The sequence below is a fragment of the Epinephelus lanceolatus genome, chromosome 3, assembly GCF_041903045.1.
Source record: "Epinephelus lanceolatus isolate andai-2023 chromosome 3, ASM4190304v1, whole genome shotgun sequence".
NCBI lineage: Eukaryota > Metazoa > Chordata > Actinopteri > Perciformes > Serranidae > Epinephelus > Epinephelus lanceolatus.
The window spans coordinates 14,665,180-14,693,005 of NC_135736.1; the positions used below are offsets into that span (position 1 = coordinate 14,665,180).

The window sequence follows — 27,826 nt, forward strand, 5'->3', positions numbered from 1 at the left end:
GAAAGGTGCGGAGAGGAGGAGACAAGTCATGTGACACCGCGGTATTGACTTCCTCAATATTTACCTCACGTTGTTCTGCTACTTCTCATTTTTTATTTCCCACTACTTCTCATTTTAATTTCCATGATGCTTCCCGCTGCTGCAGTTTTTCACTTCCCCTGGGAAGTAAACTCTGGAGCAGTGCAGGAAGGAGAATCAGTGAGAGTGTTTGGCAGGTGGGTTTTGTTTGTTTCCGACACACAGGCTCACATCAGTTTTGGAGCTCTGACTGAGAAACAACATTTCTATTTTGTTTGCAATTTTGATACAAGACAATTCTGCTTAATGAGATTGTTTACATTTACATTGTCAGAAGTAGCAGTCCATGGCCTACAATTTTTATCATTATTTTACCTAATGTGGTCAGGATACAGAAAACGTGGCGTGATCACCCTTTCCCCTGTTTTCACAAATAAGTTATTCACAAATCTGAAACTATGTTTTAAACGGTCTCCAGCCACCCCTTGTTTGTCTAATCCAGGCTTGTCAAGTCTAAGTACAGTCATTTATGATTCAGAGGTATGGATTAAGAAAATAAAAATAAAATGAATTGTCCCAAATAGAATAAACCTGTCACTGATCTGAGGCAGGGTACCAAACAGTCCTTAGACAAGTCCAAGTTTTACAAATCTAGGTACTTTGAACTACATCAGGTTTTAAACCTGGTCTGCAACGATTAGTTGATTAATCAATCAGTTGATCAGCAGCAACTATTCTGATAATCGAATAATCGTTTTAGATTATTTTCCTAAGCAAAGAAAGCCAAACTTTTGCTGGTTTCATGCTTCCTAAATGTGAGAATTTGATGCTTTTCTTTGTCATACACGACAATAAAATGAAAGTTACATAAGTAAATCAATAGAAATGAAAGTACTGTTTATGCAGACACTCAGATTATTATTACTGTACATGATATTATCAGAGTATTATTAATATAGCATTAACATGATAGCAGTGTTTTAATGGTAGCCGGTCATCCTGGACCTAATTGTTTCTACTTTACGTATTGTTGGGTAGTTTAATCTGTAATAATGCAACATGTATTTAAGATGATCATATAAGTCAGATGAATAAATGAGAAAACACCTTAAACAATACAATTGTATAATCTGGGCTGATTTTATCATTAAACCTTGCTGTTCACTTTTTCCAGACTTGTCTGCTACCAGCCTGAGGAGTCCAGGGCTACACTCTCAGCTCAGCATGCTTCACAGGAGCACCACGTCATCATCCATACCCTGTTTGTGGAGCCTTTTAACCCAATAATTGGGGCCCAGTACATGGTCCTGGGTGAGATTGAAAATGCTGAGGGTAAGGAAAGACTTTTTCAAACAGCTCCTGTTTTTTCTTGGGTCCGCACATTAATCAAAAAAGAAACTGACTGACTATTTCATTTAATATTTATCTGATAGGGACAAATTATGCGTAGAAAATTGCACAACAATTATCCAGTGCATTGTATCACAGCATTTATAGCTACTGCTAATTTCCAATGCCTGTCCCTAAAGGGCCTTTAAAATACCAGACCTAAAACATCATCAAAACTATCTCCTGCTGCATTTTGTTGATCTTACAGGAACAGCGACCACGAGGTAACACAGTAACAAAGATGTGAGAAAATCACTGAATGCATATACATTTTGGCTGCATCAAATGTTAGACAGTCTCTGATTAGTCTGAAAGTGTACTGATTGACTTTCTACTATTTTTTTTTTTTTTTAGCATATTAATCAAATTTAAAGTGAGGGTCCAGTGTTAGGCCTGGATATTATCTGAAAGTAATATCACCAGATGTGAAAATAATGTACAGTATATCATATGAATATGATTCGTTTATTAATTGATTTTTAAAAACAGATACAGTTGCAGTAGTAATTTTAAAAAACAGTTTTTGAGTGGACTATTTAGTTTCCTAAAAAAAAATCATCTAAATTGAAATGTTATAGAACACAGAGGCTATTCAACCTTACAGGATTCAGGGTTAAGATATCAAACATTGGGCCTAAATTCCATCCCTAAATTTCTACTTATATTTTCCCCTAATTTTCTTTTAATAGAAAAAAATAAGAGAAATCAACTCCAGATGCAGCAAACATTCTTAATCCAAATCCACTCTTACCCTGGTGAACTGAATGAGACTGCCACTTGATGATAAGCAATCTGTTAGCATAGGTAACGCCCCCGAAGCACCATATAAGGGCAGGTGTTGTGCTGAGTGCAAAGACACATGCCTAAGAACTGGACAGATGTTACCAAAAAAAGGCTGTAAGAAGAAGAATTGCAAAGCAGTGAATTCAGCTCACTGTTACTTTATCTTAAACAAAGTAAATGTGATTTTCCAAAGTGTGAGTACTGGTGTTACACGGAAACCAAATACCCAGCAGTGGCAAAATCATTTATAAAGATGTAAATTCAGTGTCAGCAGCAGCGGCGGAGATAGTATTCAGATCTTTTACTTAAATAAAAGTACTTATAATACCACACCATAAAAATATTTTGGTACTAGTAAAAGTCCTGCATTGAAATATTACTGAGGTTAAAGTATGTAAGTACAGGATGTATTTTAGTATTAGCAGAAAGATTTCAATTTAATAAATCAAAATAATTAGAACTAGTCCATACCCATTGAGTGCACAGTTGCCCACGTACAGTTTCACATGGTGTGTGTTTGGGATACAGGTCAGGAAATTGCAGATTAAATAGTCAACTGAACAGAGTTTTTGTGAATTTGATAGTACGATTGATTTATTGACAGTAGTACAGTAGTACCATTGCCAATAGTGGGATAGTTACTGGGTTAAAACTATACATTAGTAGTTGAGGTAGCACATTGAAAGGCAGATAGTTAAAGTGTTTATATGTTGTATTGACTTAAAAGTGGGGCGCACTGGTAGTTCACATGGGAAAGGTGTGGCTAGCCCTTGTAGCAGCGGTGGGGGTTGGAATCCGGCCTTCGTTCTTTGCTGCATGTCTTCTTTCCTCTCTCTCTCTCCCATCTTTCCTGTCATGCTTCACTGTCCTGTGGCAGTTAGGCCTAGATAAGAAATTAGCTCTCTAGCGCCCCCATTTTGTTGGATCGGGTCAATAATGGAGGGGTCCCCTCAGATTATGTGTGGTCATATGCCTACAAAGTTGCGTGGTGATCGGTGAAACCCTTGAGATGTTATACACCTTTATGTGATGAGCCACGCCCTCCACAATATTCATTGCCTTATAGAAGCTCAGTTTTAGTAAGTTTTCCAACTTTTGCCAAGAGGGAACTTTAGATATTGGTCCCTAGATTATGTTCACCGAGTTTCGTGTAGATCAGTCAAACTTCCTAGGAAGAGATCGATTTTAAGTGTTTTTCAAAAAATTCAAAATGGCGGAAAATCTATATAACCAGAAGTTATGGGTTCTTGAGGCAAATTTGTTCCTCATGAGAGGCAAAGTTTCATGTCTCTACAACATACGGGGCAAGAGATATGCCCATTCAAAGTTTGCAATTTCAATCAGTTGCTATAGCGCCCGCCTTTGGCCAATTGATGTAATATTGCTTCATTTGCATCCTCCCATGACCCTCTACCACTGTGCCAAATTTCACATGGATTGACCAAGTCAGTGGGGAGAAAAACATGGAACAGACACACACTGCAGTTGTGTATATTTAAATGGTTTATGTGTAAAAATCTTAATTTGTAAAGTAACTAGTAAATACAGTTATCAAATAGTTGTAATGGAGTAAAAAGTACAATATTTCCATCTTAAGAATAGTGGAGTAGAAGTAGAAAGTGGTATGAGATTAAATTTGAGTATATGATAGTCATGCCTTTTTATGTTCCTCACATTTAAAAAATATGTTTCCTTGAGTCTGACAAACAATTTATGAACTTTGAAAACTAGATGTTTTTGTCTTATTTTGGTAAGAGTGTTCCTGACAACTCGTGAAGTTTCCCTTACCTCAGAGAAGACCAAAAAAAGAAGGAGAAATTGTTGAGGAATCCCAAAAATCAATGGGTGCCAACAAAAGAAGAACAAATCATGGATACGAACAAAACTAAGAGAAACTTTGTTCGTATATTGCTTCCTGCTTCTGGCCCATAGTATTAAACATCTATCTGCCTATTAATTTTTGGTGGTTGAAATAGAACCTGGAAGTCACAATTCTTTAGCTCTTTAAATACCATGTTCATTTAACTGTGTTTAAATTTCACTCTCAGAGATTTTATTAAATCTTCATCACTGGGCTTATTTAAATACATCCAGCACTCTTTGCCGCAATCACCTGCCTTCATCTGCATCCTCTTGTCTTACAGGTGTTGGTGTGATGGTCCGTGCCCGTGTGCTGAACTGCGTTGATGGTGTAAACGTTGCCCTTCTTCAGAAAGCCATCAATGAGCAACGGAGCTTCTTCAGGGAGAGGGAGAGCAAACAGGGTGATGCTGCAAGTGCAACCTGATCAGGGTTTCTGTTCATCAAGTTTCCCAGGGTGCTTGTTGACTATCAGGACTACAGCGCTGCCTCTGGAGCGGTTTGCCAAGGTGCACTGAAGCATTGTTAAACTAAAACATTTAAAAGTTAGTATGACTGTCTTGTATACCACTGACCGGTACAGTTTAGTAGTCCTGGGGTTTGCCATTTGACAATTAAAGCCTCAAATGAACAGATTAAATGATATGAGTAGTAGTGATGGTATGAGTACATTACTTATGAATGGTGCTTATTTTTTATCCATGTCTCTCAGACCAGTATGGCCTTAATGTGGACTATTACTGGTAGATCAGTAGCGATTAGTCTGTTTATTGATTAGTCCATATGATCAGCAAGGAACAGTTTTTAGAGCTGATTAGTTGTCACTGTTGTTTTTCTTGCAAAAATGCCTTATACTGTGTTTTCTGATTCCAGCTTCTTTTTGCTGCTTTTCTTTCTTTACCATGATGGCATGGTTTTAGACTGTTGGAAAAAAAGCAATGTTAGCACTTTGGGAAATTGTACCAGTCATTTTTCATTATTTTCTCATATTTCGTAGACCAGTTGGTAGATGATAATAAAAACAACTGCAGCCCTAGTGTGGTTGTAATTTTTACCTTCTTTACATTTTCATGTGAAGGAGTTTAAGAGGTCTAAAGAGGTGAAAGTATGTGTTACCTCAAAAAAAAAAAAAAAGCATAAGAAGTTTTTTTCTAACCTTTTCATCAGATTTATTCTGGCATCCGTTTGGTGGTCCAGACCTCAAGGTTGGGACCCACTGTATTAATGAATAAATGCATCCTTGAAATTACATCAAGTTCTAAATGGGTTATATTTGCAACCAGCCTGCTTGTGTACAATGGTACCTCTTTTCCACTACATTATCTCCGGTTCGTGATTCGGTTCCGTTCAGGGTTCATGGTGCGTTTCCACCAGTTTTGAGCGTAACCATTGTAATCCAAGATGTATCATCAGTGGAGGATGTTGTACAGTGCTCAGTAGAGGTAAACATTACAGTAATTCCTGATGGCGGATTGCAAGCTTTTCTTTCTGTTAATGCAGATATTTGTTTTTATCCAAAAACCAAACGTGGGCCAACTACAGTACTGATGATAAGAGGACATAGAAGACTACTATGTGCAAGACTTCATCTTTTGCCCACCTGTAGAATATGACACACTAATGCCACTAATGTCATCATGGTTTTCGCTTTCAGACCAAGAAAAACCCATAAATTTTGGTTCAAGCTGTGAATCAACCTTTTGGGTTTTGAACCAAATTATCTTTGGTGGAAATGCTCCGAATGGTTCAAAATTAGGTGCAGGAACTGGAACAGAACCCATTCCGTGTTGATGGAAAAGGGAGATGGAGTGGTGCTAAGTATTTGCTGTTTGGATCAGTTGAGGAACACACCCTCTTCCTCCTGGCACACATGTGGTGCCTTTCAGGTGCATGAAATGGGAAGCTGTGGTAAAAGCCACCCATTTTTTATGTTTTAACCGGGTTCTTAAAATAAGGTTGAATGTGGTATTTTGTTCTTGAAATTAAACATTGAAAACCATTTTATTTATAAAGACTACACAAAGCACTGAAAGTGAAAGTGAAATAATGAAGTCCATGCTCTTTAACCGTTATAATTTAAATTTATTGATATTAGTTTCTTCATAAAGTATCAAACAAGATTGAGTTTAAAGTCAACAGTGTCAAGGATAGCCCATGAGTAATACAGAGTCAAATCAATCTTTGTAAAAGCATTGCACCATGTCCCAGTATCCTTAATAACACAATAATATCAAAGATAAACTGCATTTATATTCTCTGTTTTTAAATTAAATCAAAAATAAATCTGCCCACATCAGACATGTTTGGTAAACAAAGGCAACACAGCAGCAATCACTTTGGCTAGATAGAAAGCTTTGCAGTAGAAGACTTTTCCTGAGTCAAAATGTAGCCTATATTGTAATTAATGTATGGATTTCCCATAATCTAATAGTACATGTTTTACCACAGCACGCCACAGAACAGATAACTCCAACTATGTTGTAAACATATCTAGAATCTTGCATATCTATTAGTTGAGTTGTACGTTGAAGTGTAACCAGACTCTTTGGAGGAGGCGGGTAGCATTGGTAAGCCTGACACCGGGTCTTTCTTACAGCGATCCAGAGCTTGTTTGTAGCTGATCTTCTCCTTTGTGATTGGGTCAACAATATCCTTGGTGTAGGTTGTCTCGGCCTGCAGCTCCCTCATCATTCCACTGTCGATCATTTTGGACCCAAGGGCATCAAAGACATTAACTCTGCGGCCAGTAACAGGATTGACCAGTCCTCCTGTCAGATGCTGTGCCTCCATGTAGCGCATGGCAGTTTCCTTTGGCATCCAGCCTTTCTGAACAGCTTCTCCCACAGACAAACACTCTCTGGTCATGGGATCTTCAACACCAGTAAAGGCCTTTTGTGCATTGAGTAGCCTTTGGAGATGACTTTCGTCAATGAGGCCTCTGGATGCTGCCTTGTGAACTGTGTATCTCTGACCATTGCTGATGTCAATGACACCACCTGTTGATGCCTGAGCCTCAAGAAGTTTTTGGGCAGTGGTGGGGTCAATCAGTTTACGCAGGGCGGCGCTGCGTATTGTATAGCAGGTGTCAGTGTTTGTATCTATTACTCCAGCAACTGGGTTGACTTCTTTGGAGGGGTCTGAGGGGGCTGCGTTAACTGCTGTAGTGGTCTTTGGGATGAGTGAGTTGAACTTGGGTTGCTTCTTATTCTCACCGGCAACCAGCAAGGCAAACTCTGAGATGGGAATCTTGCCTTTTTTGTACTGTTGTACATCATACTCTGTCAGCCGGCCTTCCATCAGGGCATCTTTAATCGAGTACTGCTTTCCACTCTTGCGATCCTGCAGTAGAGATGTCTCCCCATCAGGCCCTAAGGAAGTGATCTCCTCCCAGTCACACTCCAGCTCCTGCAGATGAATGTACTGTTGACGATCAATCAGGCCCTGCAGGAGGGCATCATAAGGGGACATGTCTTTGCCTGTATCTGGATCCAGAATGGTGATTTTGGTGGAGACATTGGTCTCTTTGGTCCTTGTCTCTGCATGCTCCTCTTTTTGCAGGTTCAGCACAAGATCCCTGAGGGTGCTGTCGCGCTGATGGATCTTGTCTTTTTCTTCCAGGATCTCCCTCTCCAGACGTTGAACGTCAGACTCCATCTTAAGGCTCCTCTGCCTGCTCATATGTGTTCTCTCACTCACTAGCTTGGTCTGCTGCTGGTAAGTCAGGCTGATGTCATGTCTTGTGGCCTCAAGTGTCCTGAGCTCCCGAGTGAGGTTGTCCCTCTCCCTCTGCAAGTTATCTATGGTTGAATTGAGGGTAGCCTCCTCTCTTGAAGAGCTGGATTTGCTGCCCTTCAGGAGGTTGATTTTATCATTGAGACGTCTGATTTCATCTTCCAAGTCCTGTCTGGCAAATTTACTCTGCGACACCTGTTCCCTCAGGCGATCCCTCTCGGCTTCAACAGCCTGGTCTTTCTCAACACGGACAACCTCTTTGTACACTGTCCTCTCACTAGTCTTCTCCTTCTGCAGGATCTCAAGCTTCAGAGTGATGTTACGGATGTCTCTTTGGATACGCAGAATATCGCTGGTTTCCTTGTCCATGTCTGACCGAACATTGCTTGTCAGCCTCTCCAGTTTTGGGTCTCTCTCAACCTTCAGTACCTCCTCGACAATAATACTTTCCTCAACAGGAGGTGGGGCATTTTCCAGCTGTGTGATGCGCAGTCGAATCTCTTTGAGTTCAAACTCAGCTTGAATCCTCTTTTGGCGCTCTTCGCTTTCTCTGAGGATCCTCTCTTTATCTTCTAGCTTTGTTCTTAGTTGCTGCAGCTCTAGGTTTATCTGACGCCGGGACATTACTTCTTCATCCAGGCTCCTGCTGAGCCTCTCATGCACAGCTAACTGCCTTGGGTCCTTCTGTAGACGCACAACCTCCTGCACAACCACTTTCTCCTCAGGTTTCTGTCTCTCCAACAGGATGTAGTTGTTTTGGAGATCAAACACCATCTCCTCAATGCTGCGCCGCAGTTGTGCCTCCTCCCGCACATTTTTTCTCAAGCGCTCAGCTTCTTTCTCCAACAGTGGATCAGCTTCATACTTGATGACGTCTCTTGTGACAACTTTGGTCTCTATCTTGGACTTTTCAGCCTTCCATTCATCTCTGTCTCTCCTGAGCACTCTCACCTGGTCCTGGAGGGAGTCGTAAGTGGTGCGTAAATAGTTCACCTGATCTTTTAGCCTCTGAATCTCTCTTTCATTTTCAGGGCTTCTTTCCTCCTTAACCACCTCTTTGAGAACTTCCTTCATCTCCACCTTGGGCTTCTCAGAACGAAGGATGTTCACATTTGTCGTGACCTCTATGAGCTCTCTGTCCAGATCAGAACGTTGCCTGTTGGTGTCTTGTATGTCTTTCCTGAGCCGCATTATCTCCATCTCTGTATTCGGGTCAATCCTGAAGGTCTCGTTAGTGATTTCCTTCACCTCAATTTTTGGCTCCCAGTCTTGAACTTCTCGGTAGCGGCTGTGGAGCTCCTTCAACTCTCTGGACAAAGAGTCGTTTTCAATCCTTTCTTCCTCTATGCCTGTTCGAATTCTCTTAGATTCATTGATGAGTTCAGGGTCTTGTTCAATCTTTTTCACTTCTTTAGTGATGATCTTGGGCTGAATGTTAGGAATCAGTCTCTCAATTGTGTTAATCTGGCTTCTTGTCTGGAAGATTGAATCATTGATGAGCTTAATCTTGTTGTTCTCTTCAGAGATTTCCGTCTCGAATGTACGCACTGCTTTCACCATCTCTGGGTCCTGTTCCACCTTTACCACTTCCTTCTTCACCACCCTCTCTTTGATGGTTGGTCTCTTCTGCTGGAGAATCGTAACTTCTGTCCTCATCTGAATATGCTCCCCATCTCTCACTCGAATTTCATCTTTCATCCTTGCTATCTCGTCTCTTGTCTTAGCGGCATCTACATCCAGCTGAGGATCTCTTTCATACTCTGTCACCTCTCTGGTCACCAGTTTGGGTGGAGTGTTTTTGAGGGTGTCCTCCATGGTTGTGATTTTCTTGTTAATCACCTCAATCTCAGTGTGGGTGGTGCTACGTTTCAGCGACTCTTCCTGCAGTTTCCTCTGCAGATCAACTAAATCACTTTCCAGTTTTGGGTCGCGAAAGTACTCCAGTACTTCTTTCTCCTCAATGCGCTCCACTCCTCTGCGATTCTTCAGTGACATCAGCCTGTCTTTAAAGGTTCTCAGTTCTATCTCAGCATGAGTTTTCCTGTCCTTCTCTTCATCCAGGTCTTTTAACAGACTGTTTAGCTCAAAAGAACTCCTTTGCTGGCTTTCAAGCTGAACTTGTTGCTGTGCCACCAGCTGCACTTTCTCTTCATTCTGCAGCAAGAAAAGCAAATGAATTGTATGACACTGATTTGTTTTGTGACATAGCTTTATGGAGAAGATATTTTATAACGAAGAGGTCACTATAAAATATAAATGATGTTTAATTCATGACTTGGTTTCTTACTAGTGCAATGAGATTCTTAGCCAAGTCCATCTGTTTTTGGCGTTGAGCATTTTCAGCAGATGCTTTTGCGTAACGGTTGACCAGATCTTTTTCCTGTAACAAGAGAGCAAACCATCAGCCACCTTGATTTTTTAATAAATGTAACACATTATGAACATACTTGTGTTAAAAACATAGGAGTTACCTCTCTCTGAAGAGCATCAGCCATTGTCGGCATACTAGATTTCTGGGATACAGTGGCTCCAGCGTCCTCAAGTGCATTGTTGTATCTGTCAACGTTGGTCTCATATTCCTACACATACATGAAGAGTTAGGCGTTGAGAACAAAGTAATTTACTGAGTTAATCAAGAATGCCTATTTTCTCACATTGAAATTAAGCCAAAATATCTCAATCGCCCCCGCCATGTTAGTGAATGAGACGTGGCCCAAACTAAAAGATCAAAGTACACGTCAAATGAATTTGGTTTCTGTCTTTTTAGATATTTCTTATTATGCAGATGTATTTACAAGTGATTTGTTTTTCTCATAATTTTGGTTACAACCAGTCATTTGATGCTATAAAGAGGGGGTCTGACGTCATGACTGACATCTATGTGTGCCAGTCGGTCTCTAAGTGAAGACAATAGGTTTGCTATCTTATAGTGACTATATACAGTCACTGTTTTCCAATTTGTTGACTATTTGCAAATATTTGATATTTGATATACTCTCTTAGTAATATTTTAGAGCATTGAAATATAATCCATTTGAGTCTTACATTGAGTAGACTCTGCAGGTCTTGAGACAGGCCAGTCACTCTGTTCATGTCATCTCCCTTCCTCTTCAGATCATCCATCACCCTCTGTGGTAAAAAGTGTAACAGATGTTAATCACTGAGTTATCAAAATCATTTAATAATAGTTTTTTTTTCTTTTTGGTTTACATAGAACAAAGCATATGTATATATAACCTCACCTCTTGGGAGCTCTGCCTAGCAGTGACCTGGGACACATCATCATTGTAGTTAACCTGGTCTTGTGGCAGGTTGTCCAGGAAGGACTTCAGGGATTTGGACGTGCTCTGGTACTCTTGGTTCTTGGTTGCAGCTTCTTGTAAGATGTTTTCTCTGAGAGAAAAAATCCATAGAACAGACAATTAAAGAACTGACTTTGTAAAAGCTCTGTATTATGGTATTTTCACAGTCAAATGTTTTGTTTTCTTTCGTGCCTTTTCCTAAAATATATTTATATCAGAGGCATAATTAGCTCAAACCTCTGCCTGACCATATCATACCAGTGGATATGGCTTTCTTCATGTATGCTACTGTATGTATGCAGTTTAAATGTAATGAAAAATTCTGCAAAATAAGGATCAACATAATCCTTTTATTGGCAATGATAATTGTTTTTTAAACAAAGCAACAACAAAAGAGCTCTATTTTGATGCTATTTTTTAAAGCATGCACCTTATGTACAATCAGTACACAAAAATCCAAATGTGAATCAATTGATTTTCATTGTAAATTAGAAAGTGGTTGGCGCACCCCTGTCACGTGCCAACTTTGGCCCATGGGTCCTAAGTTGAGTGTCACTGCACTAGGGAATGCATATTTGTCAAAGACTGTCCCTGTTTCATTTAAATATTTTTTGTAATGCTGGAGTCAAAATTATCTGGATTTCACAAAATAAATCAAAGATTATAAAAAAAGGGTTTAATTCAAAGCAAAAGTAATTTTGTAATATGTTTTGTTCCTCTTCTTTACTGTCCTTTAATCATATTTTAACTTGCGACTCCTTTGGGGACCAGTTTGACCTGATTTGTTCATAGTCTAATTCTCACCTGTCCTTCAGCTGGTTGGCCACATTTGTGTAGCGATTCTGCAGCTGCTTGACCTCTGTTCTCTGGCGTGGGATGTCAGGGCAGTACTCCTGGTAGCCCTGCTGCAGAGAGCTGCACAGCTGCTCTGTGGTCTCCAGATCCTGACCCAGCTTCTTCATGTCGTCCTGAGCCGCTGCCACGGCCTTTCGCTGGTACTGAATACAGCAAAGGAGACATGCATTTTGAAATCTGTCAGATCAAAGTTAAATCTATGTGAAAGAGAATCCTCTTTTATGTGGTAGAGGTTAGATTTTAAATGCAGATTTCCTCACCTGAATGTCATCAGCACGGGCTTGGATTGCATTTGGCACATCAGGGATTGGACCATCGTCACTCAGATTTTTCTCAAACCCAGAGACGAGGCCATCCACCTTCTTAATCTGCCTCTCCAGATTGAGAGATGCATTTGCTCTGAAAAAATAAAATAAAATACATGAATGCACTGATAAATGTACTGAGATTATTTAGTTCAGTAGCAGAGCTCAACAAAGGTGGACAGATGTATGCCTATAAAATATGACAGGTGTTAATGTTTTTATGTAAATAATAGGGAAAAGTTTAATTTGCTGTTTAAAACAGGGATTGCTATATTTTCATTAGAGACAAAAACCCCTACATCACATTACTGCAAAAATACGGCTTCCCAAACAAAACTTAGGCTACACTTACTTCTTGGTGTAAAGATCAGCAAGTTCTGCGATGCTGTCAGCCTTGTTGTTGGCAGCGCTCAGTTTGAGCGGCAGTGCAGAATTGCTGGGATCTTTGGACAGCAGCGGCTGCAGGTCAGCCTGAGCTGCCTGCCTCTGCTGCTCCAGAGCCTTCAGAGCCCTGCTAGCTTCCTGTAAGGGACACATGTAGACACTTTAGATATTTGCACTGACTACTGTAGGGTGTCATCTAGGCTTGGGCGGTATCACGTTATTACGGTATACCAGGGTATTTAAAAAAACACATTATCTTTTAAATAGCCTACAGTCAAATTTTCAGGCTTTTTCTATAAAACTCATCACCAGAGTTCTATACTGGTGGAACAGGCAGCTTAACTGACAGGCATGGAGACCTGAGTGGTGGGGATAACGCGACAGGACTGCAAACAGTTTAAACTGCCGAGAGAGACCACAGGGAAAAAAGGCACATTTTCACATCTAACTCGGTAAATTAAGGGTTTATTTCAACCAAACCAAAGCTGGACACTACTACCATTTTATACATACATCATACAGCCTGGTAAAGTAGTAGGGTATAAAAGTATGAAAAAAATAGATACAACCCAAGCCTAGTGTCATCAAATATCAGACATCAAAACATTTAGAATTCCACCTTGATAAAACGTAACTTAAAAAAGAAACATCTCATGGTCTAAAATGTTTCAGAGGCTTTTCTAGTGGCTTTTCATGGCTCCTTAAAATGCACATGAACAATGGCATTTGATTAATGCCTAAACCTAAAGCACTGACTAAAGGAATAAAGGGAAGAAACATGCAACCTTAGCTCCAAAAATGAAGTGTTAATCAAGCAGCAACCTCCAGGGCTAAAAAAAAAGAAGCCATCACGAAAGTGCCAAAAACTGCAGTTTTTTGAATGACCACTTGAGGCTGGCTCCAGAAGCAAGCCAATCCCCATAGAACCCCATGTTAAAATGCTCAACATTACAGCAGAAATAAACAAATTTCCAGCCTGGAACAAAAAATTATTTTGGTCTCTATAGTTTCTCCCTTCATGGCTTTTGACTTGACTTCATTCCTCTCACCTCCTGTTCCCTCAGCCTCCTGGCCAGATCTCCAGCAGGGTCAGCAGGGTTTAGCGGGGCTCGCAGGCGACTCAGCATGCTCTCCTCAGCGTTGGCCAGGTCACCGTCCAGCTTGTCCAGCTGCTGAGCCAGGGCTGTCACTTTGGGATCCGGTGGGCCAGAGGACACTGGGGCTGAACGAGGAAACAGGGGATGTTAATTGATTTGCCTGATCTGATGTGGCCCTGAGATAAAAATGAAAAACAATTTGTGCAACTGGTTGTAAATAATCCTCATGGTTTATAGAACCAACCGTGCATTATAATTAGGATATTTAAGGATTTAATTTATGGACAAAGACCTGATTGTAGGGCCCTGGAGCTCTCGGCTGTGTTGTTCTTCAGGGATGTCGCCAGAGCAGCTCTTCTCTTCTTAATGTCTGCCAGTTCACGCCCTAACCTGATGAATTGAAAAAAGGTGAATGAAAACAGTATCACAGACATATTATTGCATTATTTATTGTAGCTGCATAGTAATACAACCTTGCAGTACTTACAGGTCCACTTTGTCAATGGCCTCAGGGTCAGGTGGAGGGATCTGAAAACAGACTCCCGGGAAGGTTTTTGTTGCCCCATTTGTGGAAGTAACATCCCAGTTCTCATTTGAGTTGGATTTCAGGGTGAACTTCTCACCTCTTTCCAGAGAATCCTAGGTGATAATAATAAATGAAACACATGTCCAAAAAGTTTAGACGGGAAGCATCAGTGCATAGGAATAAGAGTAAACACCCCAGTTGTAGATATTTGACAGCGTCTGCCTTTTCTTTGTTCTGTGACAACAATTCAAGGATAAGAGGCTCCACCTTATCTGTCTCCCAGTCACACAGGGACTCCACTGTGATGGGTCTACTGGGGGCGTTGCGTCGTAGCTTCAGAGGAGCGATGGCGGTGCTGCGTCTCCTCAGGTCTGCCAGCAGCTTTTCACTGTTTTCTACAGCTGTCTCTTCGGCCTGGTGGGAAACAGACACAGGGATATCTTAAAACTACTCATCTCATGGTAGATAGCATCAAGTCCTCATCTTATACATCACTGAAGAATTAAGACTGAGTCACATTATGTCAAACATGCATCTGTAATGATTGTTTAATGTTTTTGTGCTCAGAGTGTGCAAAACAATATTGAAATATCCTACATCATGTTTCTATGACTCATTTTTAAACTTTGGGACACCTGATAAATGTGTTGTTAGTGTGAACTGTTGGAGTAACCCACTGAATTTGGCTGACATTACTGTCTTTCAGAGGCTGTAACTGTCTGAGATTTGAAGCTGGAGTGATGAACTAAGAATGTCATTGGTGTCAACCATGTCATACTCAAGTGGTCAAAACTGCTTAAATTTAGCACCAAATCTGTAAAACAAATGGTATCAACCCCAAAATTTCTGCTACCAATTGTGAGACCTTTTTTTTTTTTTTTGAAGAGGGGCCTCACCAAAACACATTGTTTATGACAGATGGATGACTAGAAAAACCTGACACACAGTGCTGCTGAGCTGCATCTCAAAATAATCTTTAGGTTCCCTGCTTTTAGATGATGTGTACCACTTCTGTGTGGCACAGTCTTTTGACCTGCTGTCTCCCCTAAAGATCACCTGTCCCCACTGTAAAAGACAATCATAAGTCTGTGGCGGGTGTGAAGAATTATCTCTTTAAAACTGAGGGGAGGGAGTGAGATACAGAGCTAAATAAAAGCAAATACAAATTAATATGAAAAAAATAATAAACTCTGAAAAAAAAGAATGTGGCGTAATTTAGTAGTGGCATATTTATCATGCGGTGCATGGACAAAGGCACAGGCTTGCTTCAACACTGAGGGGACACATAAAAAGGGGGTGGGGCATCAAGGCCTTAATTTTCTGCATTCTGGTGAATTTTTATGCTCATTTATATTTTTTTCTGCATTAATTTCTGGTGGATTTGTCTTTAATTTCAACAAAATAAAAGTATTATTCTACTTTTATGTTTTTTAATTTGGAGACAAATGTACATGTTCTAAATATTGAGGGGGACGTGTCCCCTGCGTGTCCCCCCTGAAATCTCTGCCTACACTGTAAAGAGAAGCTATTTGTTTTAATGTAGTTAGGTTTAGCCTCCAGGCTGCCTCAGAATTTTAAGATGACTCAACTTAAATTTAACTAAACTTAACTTAAATTTTTCAGACAGCTTGGACACAAACCGTTTTAAGTTAAAACAAATTGTTTTACACTGTATGTCTGTGAGATACATTGTTTTATTCTTTTTTTTTTTTTTTAATTGAGTGTGTGACAGGACCACAGATACCAATTTACAGATTTTTCTATTGTTATTTACAGTCCTGTCAAATAAACTCATCGAAAATAAAAATAGAAAAGAAGAACAACATATAAAGAAATATGTTCCAGAAAAACACTATGGGTAGTTATAAAAACACAAAACATACAATACAACAATAACATAAAAAGAGCCATATAGATTTTTCCTTTGTGTGCTTTGCTCCATATTAAAACTAAGAACCATCTTGTCATCACCTATCACTTCTTCATATAAATATCTGAAATAAGAGCAATGGCTGCTTTAGTGTTTGTTCCCATAGGGAGGTGCAAGTTGAATTTCCAATGTACATTAACTTGCAGTCTTTGATTCTGTCTCTGTGATAAGGACTATAAAGGTTGCTCTGTACCTCGAGCTGCAGCACTTTCTCTGAGTTGCTCATCTTGTTGAGGGACTTGGGGTCCAGGCTGTTGTTGAGTTTGGTCAGGTTCTCTGACAGCTGCTCAGCCTCCAGTTGGTACTGAAACATAGCACAAAAACATTTTTTTAATTGTATGAAACCTGAATGTGTCACCCTGCAGGGAGACGTATTCAGACAAAGAGATGGAAAGTACACATCTTCTCACACAAACTCAAATTCAGATTGTCGTAATGACAGACTGTGGCGTATGATGTCCCATATTTACCTTCTTGTATTCCTCCACATTGTCCAGGTGTGTCTCTTGACAAATGCAGAGATTGAGAAATTTCTGCCACTCGTTTCGAACAGCATCTTTCTGAGCCTGGAGATGGAACATCATGTTATGAGTTAACTTAACCTGGATTTAAGTGGCATTCAAACGAGTTTAAAGGTTTAAAGTTCATGACACTTTTAAAGTTAGGACTCTGGGCTCTTAAGCTTTGCCCTTGTGTTGAAAGCAGTGTCTTCTGGGTAATGAGACCAACCTCTATTGTGCCACTGGCAGGGTGCTTCAGTCCAATAAGTCTTTCTCCTTCATCCTGGATTTTGTTCACCTCGCTCTCGTGGGACAGCAGGCTGTTGTTCTTAAAGTTCTGATTGAGATCAAATCAAAATGACAATAGTTACGTGTTAAGCTATCCAAGTAGGAACTAACTCACTTTGGATCATTCTGAACAAGCAACACAATAGTTTTAATGTTTCACTAGTTAGTCCTGACCTCATACTGCCTGCGGACGTCAGGTGGGTCCACCATGTGGTCACTCCAGTCCTGCTTTTTGATCTTATCTTGTTCGTCCTTAAGGAAGCCCACCTCCTTTTCACAGCCATGCACGAATTCGTACAGGCTGTTCAGGTAGTGGCGACGCCACTTGGAGTTTTCCTGAGGAGAAAGGAAATGAAACTGAATAAAACCTGACAAGTTCTAAAAGTCAAGTCACATTTATGTCAAAATTAAACACTGTCTTAAGAGTTTTTGGCTTCCTTAATTTGACATATTTCTTGTTCAAAATACATAATACAAAAAATAAAAATGGCATATCAGTTAGAGAGAAGAGACAATTAGCTCAAATTTGTTTTGTTATTTGGTCATTTTATTTACAAGGATGATATAATAAAGAATTTAATCCGATACATGAACAGAAGAAAACAAAACTCGGGTCTTAAAGGTAAAAAAGGAACTTTTGAAAAAGTGATGAAATATTTCTCAAAGCTCTCCCAACAAATGTTCACTTGTAAAACTCAAATATAAATTATAATAACTGTGCCATTACACGTGAACAATACTCACCAGTAGATTGTTGTACTGCTTCTTCAGGGCCACATATTGATCCTAAAAGACAAGATACCAACATAACTTATGAGCTGCTGGAAACGGTTTTTCATTAAGATTACAGACGGCAAGCAGGACACCAAATGTTTTGATCAGCTACTGAGGTGAACACAAAGTGTTCAAACTGCAAGTGAAGACAGTCAGAATAAGTGTTTCCATGTGTGTTCACCTTGCTGCCTGCAGAGCTGACGCAGAGCTGTGAGTTGTAGGCCTCGATCTCTTTGTGCAGGATGTTATGAGCAGCGACCTGCTTCTCCAGTTCTGCCATAGAGGGGCCGTACTCCTCCGAGTTCACTGATTTCTGAGAGCACAGATGCAGGAGGACTACAGTTAATGGTATGTGGAGACAAAATAACCACCAAAGGGCAAGTCTGACACGGTGAGCACTCCTTAGTTAGCTGTGTTTTTTTTAACCCTCTTAGGTCTGGCTAATGTGTTCATTACAGGGTAGGTAGAGTCAATACATCGTCATTTATTGATTGAAAACACAAAAAATTGTTTATGAGGAAAGCAAAAGGTAGCAGGGGTAGAACTTGATGTATTACAACAAGTTTGAGGGATGAGGCTGTTTTTTCCTATATTTTTCTTATTGACAACCAATTCTATAAAATAAATAGATAAATCAGTCAACGTCTCTTTTCAGCTTCTCTGTACCCTATCTGTGGCTTCTAGCCTGAAGCCCTGATGTTGCTGAAAAAATTTAAAAAAAGACTCAGTAATTTTCCTAAACAGGTGGGTATTGTACTTTTTAGCAAACATTACTGAAACAGGAGTAAATTCTGCATTTGTTTGGGACTATTTTCAGCGGTGGATTAATACACATTTGGAATGGAAATGAGGATTGTTTAATTCTGTCAATGATAACTATTTGTTGACACCATTTTATTTAATTACTAAATTGTAACGATTACAAGATTAAAAAAATTACTAACAAAAAACTGTACAGGAAAATTTTTTGTTCACTTAGCACAGACGAGTAAAGACAAGACGCAACAGTTGGCTCTATTTGGGCAGACAGTCCTATGTTAGAGCACGGTTGCCATCTCAGAGCATTGATTGTTTTTCTTTTTAATCTATCACATTAGCAATTATCTTGCTTTGTGCAATTTACATATTGTTAAATTCAATCGAGTTTACAGTTAAAAACTACTCCTAAAAGATGATTTTTTAATTTTTTCTATGAGGCATACACAGACATTAATTCATTCTATGAACGTTTAACATAATTCAGTTTTAATTCTCAGTGGTGCTCCTAGACTCTGGGGTGCCTCAGGCAAAGAAGCCCATTGAGGCCTCGCGATATTGCATTGACGGATTAACGTATGTGTGACAGTTGCAGGTAGCTAGCTGACTGTCGTAACTAATGGTATCCAGCTGTCATTCAGCAGCTAGAAGGGGCCCCGCTCAGGGGGTTTGGGGGGCCAGCCATGTGCTGTTCAGTGCCTTTACAGGAGATTTTTAAGAGGGTTTATAGTTGTTATTGCAAAATGTGTCAATATGAATGACCATTAGGGCCCCAGCATTTGCCTTCTTCTCCTGACAGTGCGCCCCTGTTGCTTTTAGCTCCATGTAAGGTCAATGGAGCTAGCTGACTAGACACATAGTTATAGGTCTGCTTACTCCTCATCAGAATTTTTACTGGCAGAAGAAATATCCGTTACCAAAATCCATTACAGTTTCACAAAACCTTAGAAAATTATGACTAAAATTAAAACTGAGGTGTAGTGACTAAATTGTGACTAAAACAAAACAAAGCAAAAGACTAAAATGTGACTTTCAACCAACTACAATTTTCAGTTAGCACAAATTCTAGTCAAAATTAACACTGTATTTCGAGCAGCAGGACGGTGTATGCGGGACTGAGTCAAAATAAACTACAATTTATGGGAATGAAGGAACATGTCGGCCAGTGAACAAGGAAGCTATGCAGCAGTGTAGTGGTAGCTGATGAGGTGGATGTACTACTAGGTACATGAGTTGGTTACTGAGGATGAAGTGGGTATACACTCCTATATATTCCAGTGACTTTTTGGCTGATAGGTGGGTATACTGTAAACAGCCAGAAAAAGAGGTAGGTATACCCTGTATATCTGCGTATACCCTCCACTACACCACTGGAGCTATGTAAGATATATCAGGCTGTGGCCACACAGGTATGTTCATAGCATCAGCGTTGGTTCTGGTGTTAATATTTGAATACTTAACAATAAGAAAAATATGAAGTACTGCCAACTTTAAGATCAAAGAACATAAAGAATTTTTTGGCAGACAGTGTTATTATACATACTTGTTTCTCATTGAAAACAGGCCCCCAGTTGATTCTTGGCATCAGCGACACATCATCAATCTGCTCGTAAATGTCTCGGTAGAAGGCGCAGTCCTTTAACCAGCGCTCGTGGAGATGGATGACACTGGAGTCACCAGAGGGGAAGATGCGAAAGATGCAAAGAAACAAGAACATAGTATTTATTAAGACATAATAATAAATAATAAATGCAGAATAAATAATATCACAAAGAAATTGCAAAAAAATAAATAGCTGGCTTATTTTCACAGTAACAGTTTTTGCATGCATTTTGCTCTATGACATGTCTTATTTAATTAATCAGATTGATGGCCCTCCATTCATATTAGCGTTAGCTTTAGGGTGGAGACCCAATGATGTGTTGGCACTCTTTGGCAAACAACTGGAGCTGTTGTGGACTGTAAATGTGTGTGTTTGGTTCTTACATTTAAATGATCATGTCACTTTGTCTTGCTTAATCTCAGCTCATTTTGCTTCTTATCTTGATTGTAAACTGTCTTGTATGCTGCCAAAAATGAATGTTTTTATATCTTCAGCGGAGTCACTGTAGCCTCTGCATTGTACTTATTCTGTCACAACTCACTCGCTCTCTATCTCTCTGGCCTGGTGGTGCTGGTACTTCTTGGCTTTGTCGACATCCAGGAAGAGGTCCTTCAGAAGGCCCTCAGCCTCGCCCAGCTTGTCTGATATCTCAGCCTGGTGCTGGAAGGGCAGATCTTTCTTGTCATTTTCAGCGTCCTGGTGGAAGAAGACAACAGTAAGGGTTTTTTTCTTTAGAGGAGGGTGCTAGTAAATGTGATCTGTGCATCAGTGTGTATGTGTGTGTTCTCACCACAGCGAGGAGCTCCTCAGACCGGAGGATGTCTTTCTCCACTGTGTCGGCATTCTTTTGCATCTGGGCGATCAGCAAGGCCAGACTGCTGGCCTGGGCCCTGCAGGGGGAGGAGAAGGAGTCAGAAAGGAAGATGAAGCGGAAAGCTCAGATCAGATCCTATGTTACAGAGAATCGGCCGAGTGTTTCCCCTTTCGTGCTCCACGCAGTCCCAAATTCTCTGTTTCTGAGACTCACTTAACAGTAGAGGTGGCTCTGCTGTCCTTTCAGTTTGCCATGTTTCATACTACGTCAGGGGCACTCAGTCAGTGATAGACAACTATCTCGATCAGATATACTGATGACAAAACAGCTTCTAAATTTAAATGGACTTCAGACACACTGTGCTGAGACTGAACCAGGGAATATTGAGTGTGAATGAGTGTGTACACTCAGAAACCAAATTGAGAGTGTCTTTGATACTTTCTCACACCACGAGAGAAAATCTGTACTAAGGCATTTTTCCATTTTACTCTCTGCACTCTTTCCTATTATCTGACCGATGCCTGTTTATCAAGATCAAACACAGCCCAGCAAATCACACACCGTCTCTAGGGCTGCTGCGATGGCATCAGGTCAGTGTGAGGATAATTCTTATCACCTTCCAAGCCACTCCAAAGCATTCCTTAAATGCTGACCATTCTACTGTGGCTGAGTCACAGGTTGTGTTGTTGATGCCACAGGTGGAGACTGGTTAGCTGGCAGTTAGAGATGAGCTACACCCATAAAACTAAATAATTGGTCGATGGGTGATTTGGAGCTAAAAGATGAAGTAACAATCTAATATATTTCTAATAATTTCTGTGTGAGGAGCTTGGTGGTTACTTGTGAACAGTTAGAGGACTTTGCAAACTTTTGATTGAAGTAAATGTTGTAGTCAAATAGAATCTTCTCATTCATTAGTGCTGTTTTCCTCCACATGGATCTAATTTAAGGAGAAACTCACAGGTTAACTTTCTTATTGAATAAAATGCTTGATTTCTCCAGACCTTAAGTGTGTCCACTTTAAGGTGATCATTAAAACTGCCTGCAAGCTGCTTCTTAACACCAGGGGTGGCAAATTACTTAGTACTTTCTTTTGTGATGATATGCAGCATCTACATTTTAGCAGTTTTGATGAATTAAACTGATCAGTAAAATCAGGTTAACTAAAGTGAAGTCACAGCTGCACCCCCCCGTCCCCCCGACACAAATATCTCTCAACCAACGTCTCATTGAAAATGTGACAAGATGTTTTACATGTTGAACTCTTGCTTCTCCTTGAGTGATGCTACAAGGCTAATTTTACAACCTGTAAAGACCTCATTCATTCACTTAAAGTGGAAAAAGACAACTTTTTTAACCCTCTGTTAAAACAACCCCCGCTGTTGGGACTGCCATTGAAAAGACCACCACGATGCTTTCCATTTGTCTCTGAGCCTAGCAACTACCAAAAACACAGGACACACTACATTTTGTTTTCCACATTTACTTTGGTTGTTCCACCGTCTGCCATTTCCACTACTTGGGATAGGAACTGCAAAGAGCTTGATACTCTTTGGTAACTGGGATAGCTACTAGGAAAAACAAAAGTACTATCCTGTTCCTGTTTTGGTAACAAAATGGTTGTTACACTTTCTTTGTGCCTTAAATTGAGCCTTCATTTTTCGGGAGATCTTACCCGCTGGCAGACAGAATTGCATAGTGAAAGTGAGGCTTATAGGAAACCAATCTAAACACTGATGGTGTCATTATTCTATAGCTGTTTCAATGTGCAATCAACATTTTTTCATTATGCTAAGTTAAATCAATAAACTTGTATGTTTCCACTTCAAACCTCTGAAATAATGCTGATGTGTAACATTGCACCAAAGAATGTTGGCAAGCACCTTGTTTGTTTATTAACCCACATACCAAAGCTACTTTGGAGTACAATGTCATGTCTCTCTGAGGAGAATACAAGAAAATGTCACATAAGGCAGATTTACGACAGCCTAAGTGCAATTTCATGCAGCTCTTTAATGATGGAGCGACAGAGGAATGCAGTGTTCCTCCTCCTGCACTGACTCACTGAGTGGCGAGCTGATCTGGTTCTGCAGCCGCTCTGACAATGGCCTCCCTATTCCTGCTCATTCAGCAGGAGAGACAGGTATGCGCCACACACACACCCACACACAGGATGTACATTTTACACAATAATCATTTCCCCATTTCAGCCAAAGAAATACTTGTGCTATTGTTTAATTGTTAAAACCAGCTCTGACAGCCTTATCAGTGAGTTGGTGAACTGCTGGAGGTGATGAGATATTGCTCTCTCTGCTAGCAAACAAGCAAAAATAAAAATAAAAAGTAAGACAGAGACAATGATGACAAGAACCCACAAGAGTCAGCAGACCATAGACTGAAGAGGCACAATGACAATGGGATGTACAAGTGTCCTTTTGTATCCTTTTTGTGTGTTTTTACCTTGTGTGCTCTCTGAAAATAAATCAAAAGTTTCTTTTATGTTGCCAGTTTTTTACTTTTCTAATACATCTTCATGTCAGACATGGATGTCTCTGTCTTGATATAGGTTGTTGGACTGTTTAACAGCAATGAAAAAGTCAAAGTCTTTTCTTCTCAAACAAAAGACGCATCCTTTAAATAAATTCATTGAATTTAAGACTGACTTCTATTCCTTACATATTTTTCATTTTTCTAATTAAAGGTGGTTATAATTGTTTATGTATGTATATGTATGGTAACTGACTTCATTTCATTGCATCTTCCTATTATGGATGTGAGGGAGGTGAGGTTGTTGAGGGCATGATGAGTAAGTGATGGAGGTGTTTCTGGCTCCTTCATCTTGGCTGTCAGGTTAATGTACACACTTTTTCATTAGTGATGGTCAATGAGAGGTCACAGGTGTATATCTGCATATATCTGCACCAAGCATGTGCTTCAGTGTGTGTTTCCTCTGATTTGGGGTGCAGAGTGGGTGCTTGTCAGGAGGTGACAGGAGTTTTTGTAAGGTGACCTGTTGCACCTATAGTCAGTTACCCAGAGAAAGTGTACTTTATGTAAAGCCTTGTTTAGTCAAACCCTTAAGCAACCATTGCTGCTTACGTGGGTTTGAAAAGTGAATACATATGTCAACAATCTGATTTATTTAGTATGTTTAATATTTTGTGTTTGGTGAGCTAAATGGCAACTTCTAAAGGCAAAGAATGCGTTAAAATATAAATAAAAATGTAATGAGTTAAGACATGAGTATTTTGTTGCATTTATGAATGGCCACAGCGACATAGCTAGACAGCTGCAGCTACGGCTGATCTGACTTGAAAGTAGGATAACTGGATGACCCACATAATTTAGAAGGGCTTGTCTGCATTTTTGAGTTGGTTGCAAGATTACAAAACTTGCACCACAAACAACTTTTAAATCTCCTCCCAGCTCACAGTTTGTATGGCGAAATTTAAATGTGTTGAATTTTGGGGTTTTAAAGAGGTTGAAGCAACTCAGAGCCGGTGTTACGGCTCAGCAGGTTCAGCAGCTTTCACACTGCAAAGAGGAATTTCATTTATTGTAAATGTGCAAGTTACTGGTTCTGCCTGATGACTGTCCACCAAGAGAACAATTCACCTCGAAAGCTGACCGTTATCTGCAGCGATACACCCTCAATGTCTTTATTAAGTGACGTGAGCTGTGATGTAAAGGACAGATTGCACTGACAGAACAAGATGGCTGCCTCTGGGATACTGACATCAGTGCTTATGGGCATCACGTCATCAACCCTCATACAGCTACCAGCACCCACATGCTTACACTTCACACACACACACACACACACACACACACACAAACACACACACAAACATTCTTGTACTTCTAGATTTATGAGGATCCTCATTGACACAATGCACTCCCCTTCCCTTACTCTAACTTTAACCATCACAACTAAATGCCTCACCCTAACCTAAACTTAATTCTGACCAGAACCCTAAAACCAGGCCTTTAACAAAGGGAGGACCGGCCAAAATGTCCTCACTTTGCAAAATTGTCCTCACTCTGTTGCTAAAGTACGTGCTTTGGTCCTCACTATGTAGCATGTACAAGTATGCACACACACACACACACACACACACACACACACACACACATCACTGTGTTCTACACGTCACCTGTGAATGTTGTTTCTCTCTATAGATGATAATGATTTAAAGGTTCTTAACATTTTGTGACATCAGGTGAATCTTTAAAGTTAGACATTGCTACTGGTGCGAAACCAACAAAACTAAGGACCGATTCATCTGTCAGCTGATGAATCTATTTGTTGATGATAGAGAATTAAGTCTGATATCAATTAATCATTAAAATTCAATATTTGCTGGTGTCAGCTTCTGAAATGTGAGGATTTGCTGCTTCTCTTTGTTTTCCAACATTTTATTGAGATAAAAAAAATATTTATGGGTTTTTACTGTTGGTAAGACAAAACAAAAACCTGGAAAATATCACTATGGGAACTGGATTTGCTGACATTTCGCACAATTAATGATTTATCAATAACAACAACAAAAAAAACCCAATCCAAATATTAATAATGACAGTAATCATTAGTTATAGCCCTGTGTCACACTGTAAAGTACAGTTGGGAACCAACGCCCACTTAAGAGAAAGAAACCTGCAGAGCAGTTCAGACCGCCCAGCCCTCATCACACCTCAGTAGTCACACAACATGTCCGGGACAGGGGCGAGGTGAAACCACCTGGTCACCCCTGCCCCTCAAACTACGTCAGTATCATGACACAACACACGACAGGGACAAAAAGGGGACACTAGAGATCACTTTAGCAGCTGAGTGTGTCTCCAGATTCTCTCTGTCAGCTGACATACTGGTGGTCCTGTCACATGCTGTGTGTTTAAATGAGGATTTAAAGCGGTGAGATCAGTAACTGTAGAGATTGACGACTCCCTGCTGTCTCTGTCCTTTCAAATTTAATACAAGGACGTATCACATATTACACAACAAATTAAGCTCTTTTAAAACTTTTCTTAATCAAGCTGCAAGCAGCCTCCTGCCTCCACCCACCAACTTTGAAACACGTACTGTATTAGTGACACATACTTGTACATTTTGAACAGCAGTCAGGCCTGACAGGACACAGAGCAGCCACATCACACACACTTCTCAGAGAATAGAGTTTTTCTCTCACTGAAATATGATCCTCAACACTGTTTGCCAGCCATCAACAGTCTAAATCTGGCTTCAGACTTGGGGTAATTTGGCCCATGATGTCACATTTTTGAGGGTTTTCATGCCTGATGAAGCAAGTTGCAAAGAACTGATGAGATTTGTTCTCTCTGTGATTTTCACCTCCAGTCATACGCACATTTTCACCACTTCCACCTCCTGTCTTCAAGCACACTGTCTTACCTCGTATTTACAAAGTAAACCTGACCTCTGGGCCGTGTTAACAGCCTGACAAACATCTCATTGAGCTTTCCCTGTCCCAGAGGATTAACTTTGACATAAATGAGCACTCGAAATCAGTGAAAAAACTGCCTGAGCACACTTTCAACCCAGCCATAGTGGCCACAGGAGGGGAACCACAACATTCAGAGAGAAAGAGGACAACAGCACGCACAGGAAACATGACACAGTCCTCGGCTGGGGAAGAACAAGAGGAGGGGTGACATGACCGAGATACATTGTCATCACACACACACACACACACACACACACACACATACATGCATTACATTCATGAAGTCCAAAAACTCACTTGCTGAGCTTGCCCGAGCCCTTGAGCGTACTGTCCTTGTCCCTTTTCTTAAACATCCTGGAGGTCGTGGTGGGTCAGGCAGAGATCCCACAAGAATATCTCTCTCTGTCTCTTAGTCCTTCTTCGTCTCTGTCCTCCTCACCCTGTGGCACCCACTCTGTCTCTCCTCTCCCTTTGGCTCCTCTCAAACACACTCAAACACACACACATTCACGTCAGTGCAGTGTTTAACGCTGGCAGCTCCTCCCAGACAGGTTAGCAGGTGTGTCACCGCACAGACATCCACCTTGCAGAGGAAGACCGGACCGACCTGTTCCCTGCGCTCACTCTCTTTCCCTCCCACCCTCAGTCCTGCCCTTCCTTTTCATCGGGGCCCTGACACACTCTCAGATCTCCCTCAGGGAGCAGGGGGCCTTTAATTTGCATGGATGCAGAATTCACGGTGCTGGACGGACACCGAATTCCTGCAGGGAGTTCTGAACAAAACATTTCTCTTGTTAAAATACAGACAGTATTCACTACTAATCCCTCTCTCTGTCCTTGTTTCCTGTCATCTCTGCTGTCACTATCTAATAAAGGCATAAAATGCAACAATTTAAATCCAAGACTTGAGGTACATTATAATATATTTCACTGTGTAGGGCAGTGCTTTTCAACCAGGTATCCGGGGACTCCCAGCGGCCCTTGAGAGGGTCCCCAGAAAAATGGAAATAGTTTATTTTCGTGATCTAATTTACTACAGAGGTGAGACCGATGTAAGAGTCATAAAGCTGACTATTCTAATAACAAGCTTAACTTCCTTCTCAGTTATCTCCTCAACTGGAGTTTACAGCTATAGAATTCTGGTTTTAATCATATCTAACCACAAAAATCTTCTCAGATGGAGGTCTCTGACACAAAAATGGACGTCAGTGACCTAATGTGTTTTGATTTAGGGGTCGTTAACACCATGGGTGTAATATATGAGACAGTGGGTCCCTGAGCCCAGACATGCAGCAGGCACCACCATCTCTTCTACATAGGAGCAAGACACACAGACTTAATAGCTGTTTAGCCTCTTTTTGTTGTTTTGCATAGTCATTATACATCTCTCTGTGGTTTTGTGTCTCTTTATTGTCACTTTGTGTTTCTTTGTGGCCTTTTGAGTCTCTTTC

General features: G+C 40.4%; 2 protein-coding genes across 2 annotated transcripts; one reads left to right on the top strand and one right to left on the bottom strand.

Annotated features, from left to right (window-relative positions):
* Positions 1 to 15: 15 nt before the first annotated feature.
* Positions 16 to 4,623, top strand: ten1 (TEN1 subunit of CST complex). The gene is made up of 3 exons (XM_033624870.2): positions 16 to 215; positions 1,193 to 1,350; positions 4,335 to 4,623. The coding sequence occupies exons 1-3, from the start codon at positions 124 to 126 to the stop codon at positions 4,475 to 4,477; spliced, it is 393 nt and encodes a 130-aa protein (XP_033480761.1). The 5' UTR covers positions 16 to 123; the 3' UTR covers positions 4,478 to 4,623.
* Positions 4,624 to 6,111: 1,488 nt separating this feature from the next.
* On the bottom strand, positions 6,112 to 26,860 carry evpla (envoplakin a). Its single transcript, XM_033624851.2, has 22 exons — positions 26,673 to 26,860; positions 20,893 to 20,992; positions 20,644 to 20,798; positions 20,043 to 20,166; positions 17,925 to 18,056; positions 17,714 to 17,755; positions 17,144 to 17,305; positions 16,911 to 17,018; positions 16,652 to 16,747; positions 16,375 to 16,485; positions 14,519 to 14,665; positions 14,213 to 14,364; positions 14,018 to 14,115; positions 13,678 to 13,850; positions 12,597 to 12,766; positions 12,200 to 12,338; positions 11,889 to 12,082; positions 11,025 to 11,175; positions 10,828 to 10,911; positions 10,254 to 10,361; positions 10,070 to 10,162; positions 6,112 to 9,936 (listed from the first exon to the last, which is right to left on the bottom strand). Exons 1-22 carry the CDS (start codon positions 26,726 to 26,728, stop codon positions 6,541 to 6,543), a joined length of 5,991 nt encoding a protein of 1,996 aa, XP_033480742.1. The 5' UTR covers positions 26,729 to 26,860; the 3' UTR covers positions 6,112 to 6,540.
* Positions 26,861 to 27,826: the final 966 nt, after the last annotated feature.

Bases quoted from the DNA above. Each gene is read 5' to 3' on its own strand.
- evpla (XM_033624851.2), bottom strand. From the start codon at position 26,728: ATGTTTAAGAAAAGGGACAAGGACAGTACGCTCAAGGGCTCGGGCAAG. The intron at 14,365-14,518 runs GTGGAGCCTCTT...ATTATCACCTAG, and splicing joins GTGACTGGGAGACAGATAAG to GATTCTCTGGAAAGAGGTGA. The intron at 12,767-13,677 runs GTGAGAGGAATG...TGTCCCTTACAG, and splicing joins GGAGGCTGAGGGAACAGGAG to GAAGCTAGCAGGGCTCTGAA.
- ten1 (XM_033624870.2), top strand. From the start codon at position 124: ATGATGCTTCCCGCTGCTGCAGTTTTTCACTTCCCCTGGGAAGTAAAC. The intron at 216-1,192 runs GTGGGTTTTGTT...CACTTTTTCCAG, and splicing joins TCAGTGAGAGTGTTTGGCAG to ACTTGTCTGCTACCAGCCTG. The intron at 1,351-4,334 runs GTAAGGAAAGAC...CTTGTCTTACAG, and splicing joins TGAGATTGAAAATGCTGAGG to GTGTTGGTGTGATGGTCCGT.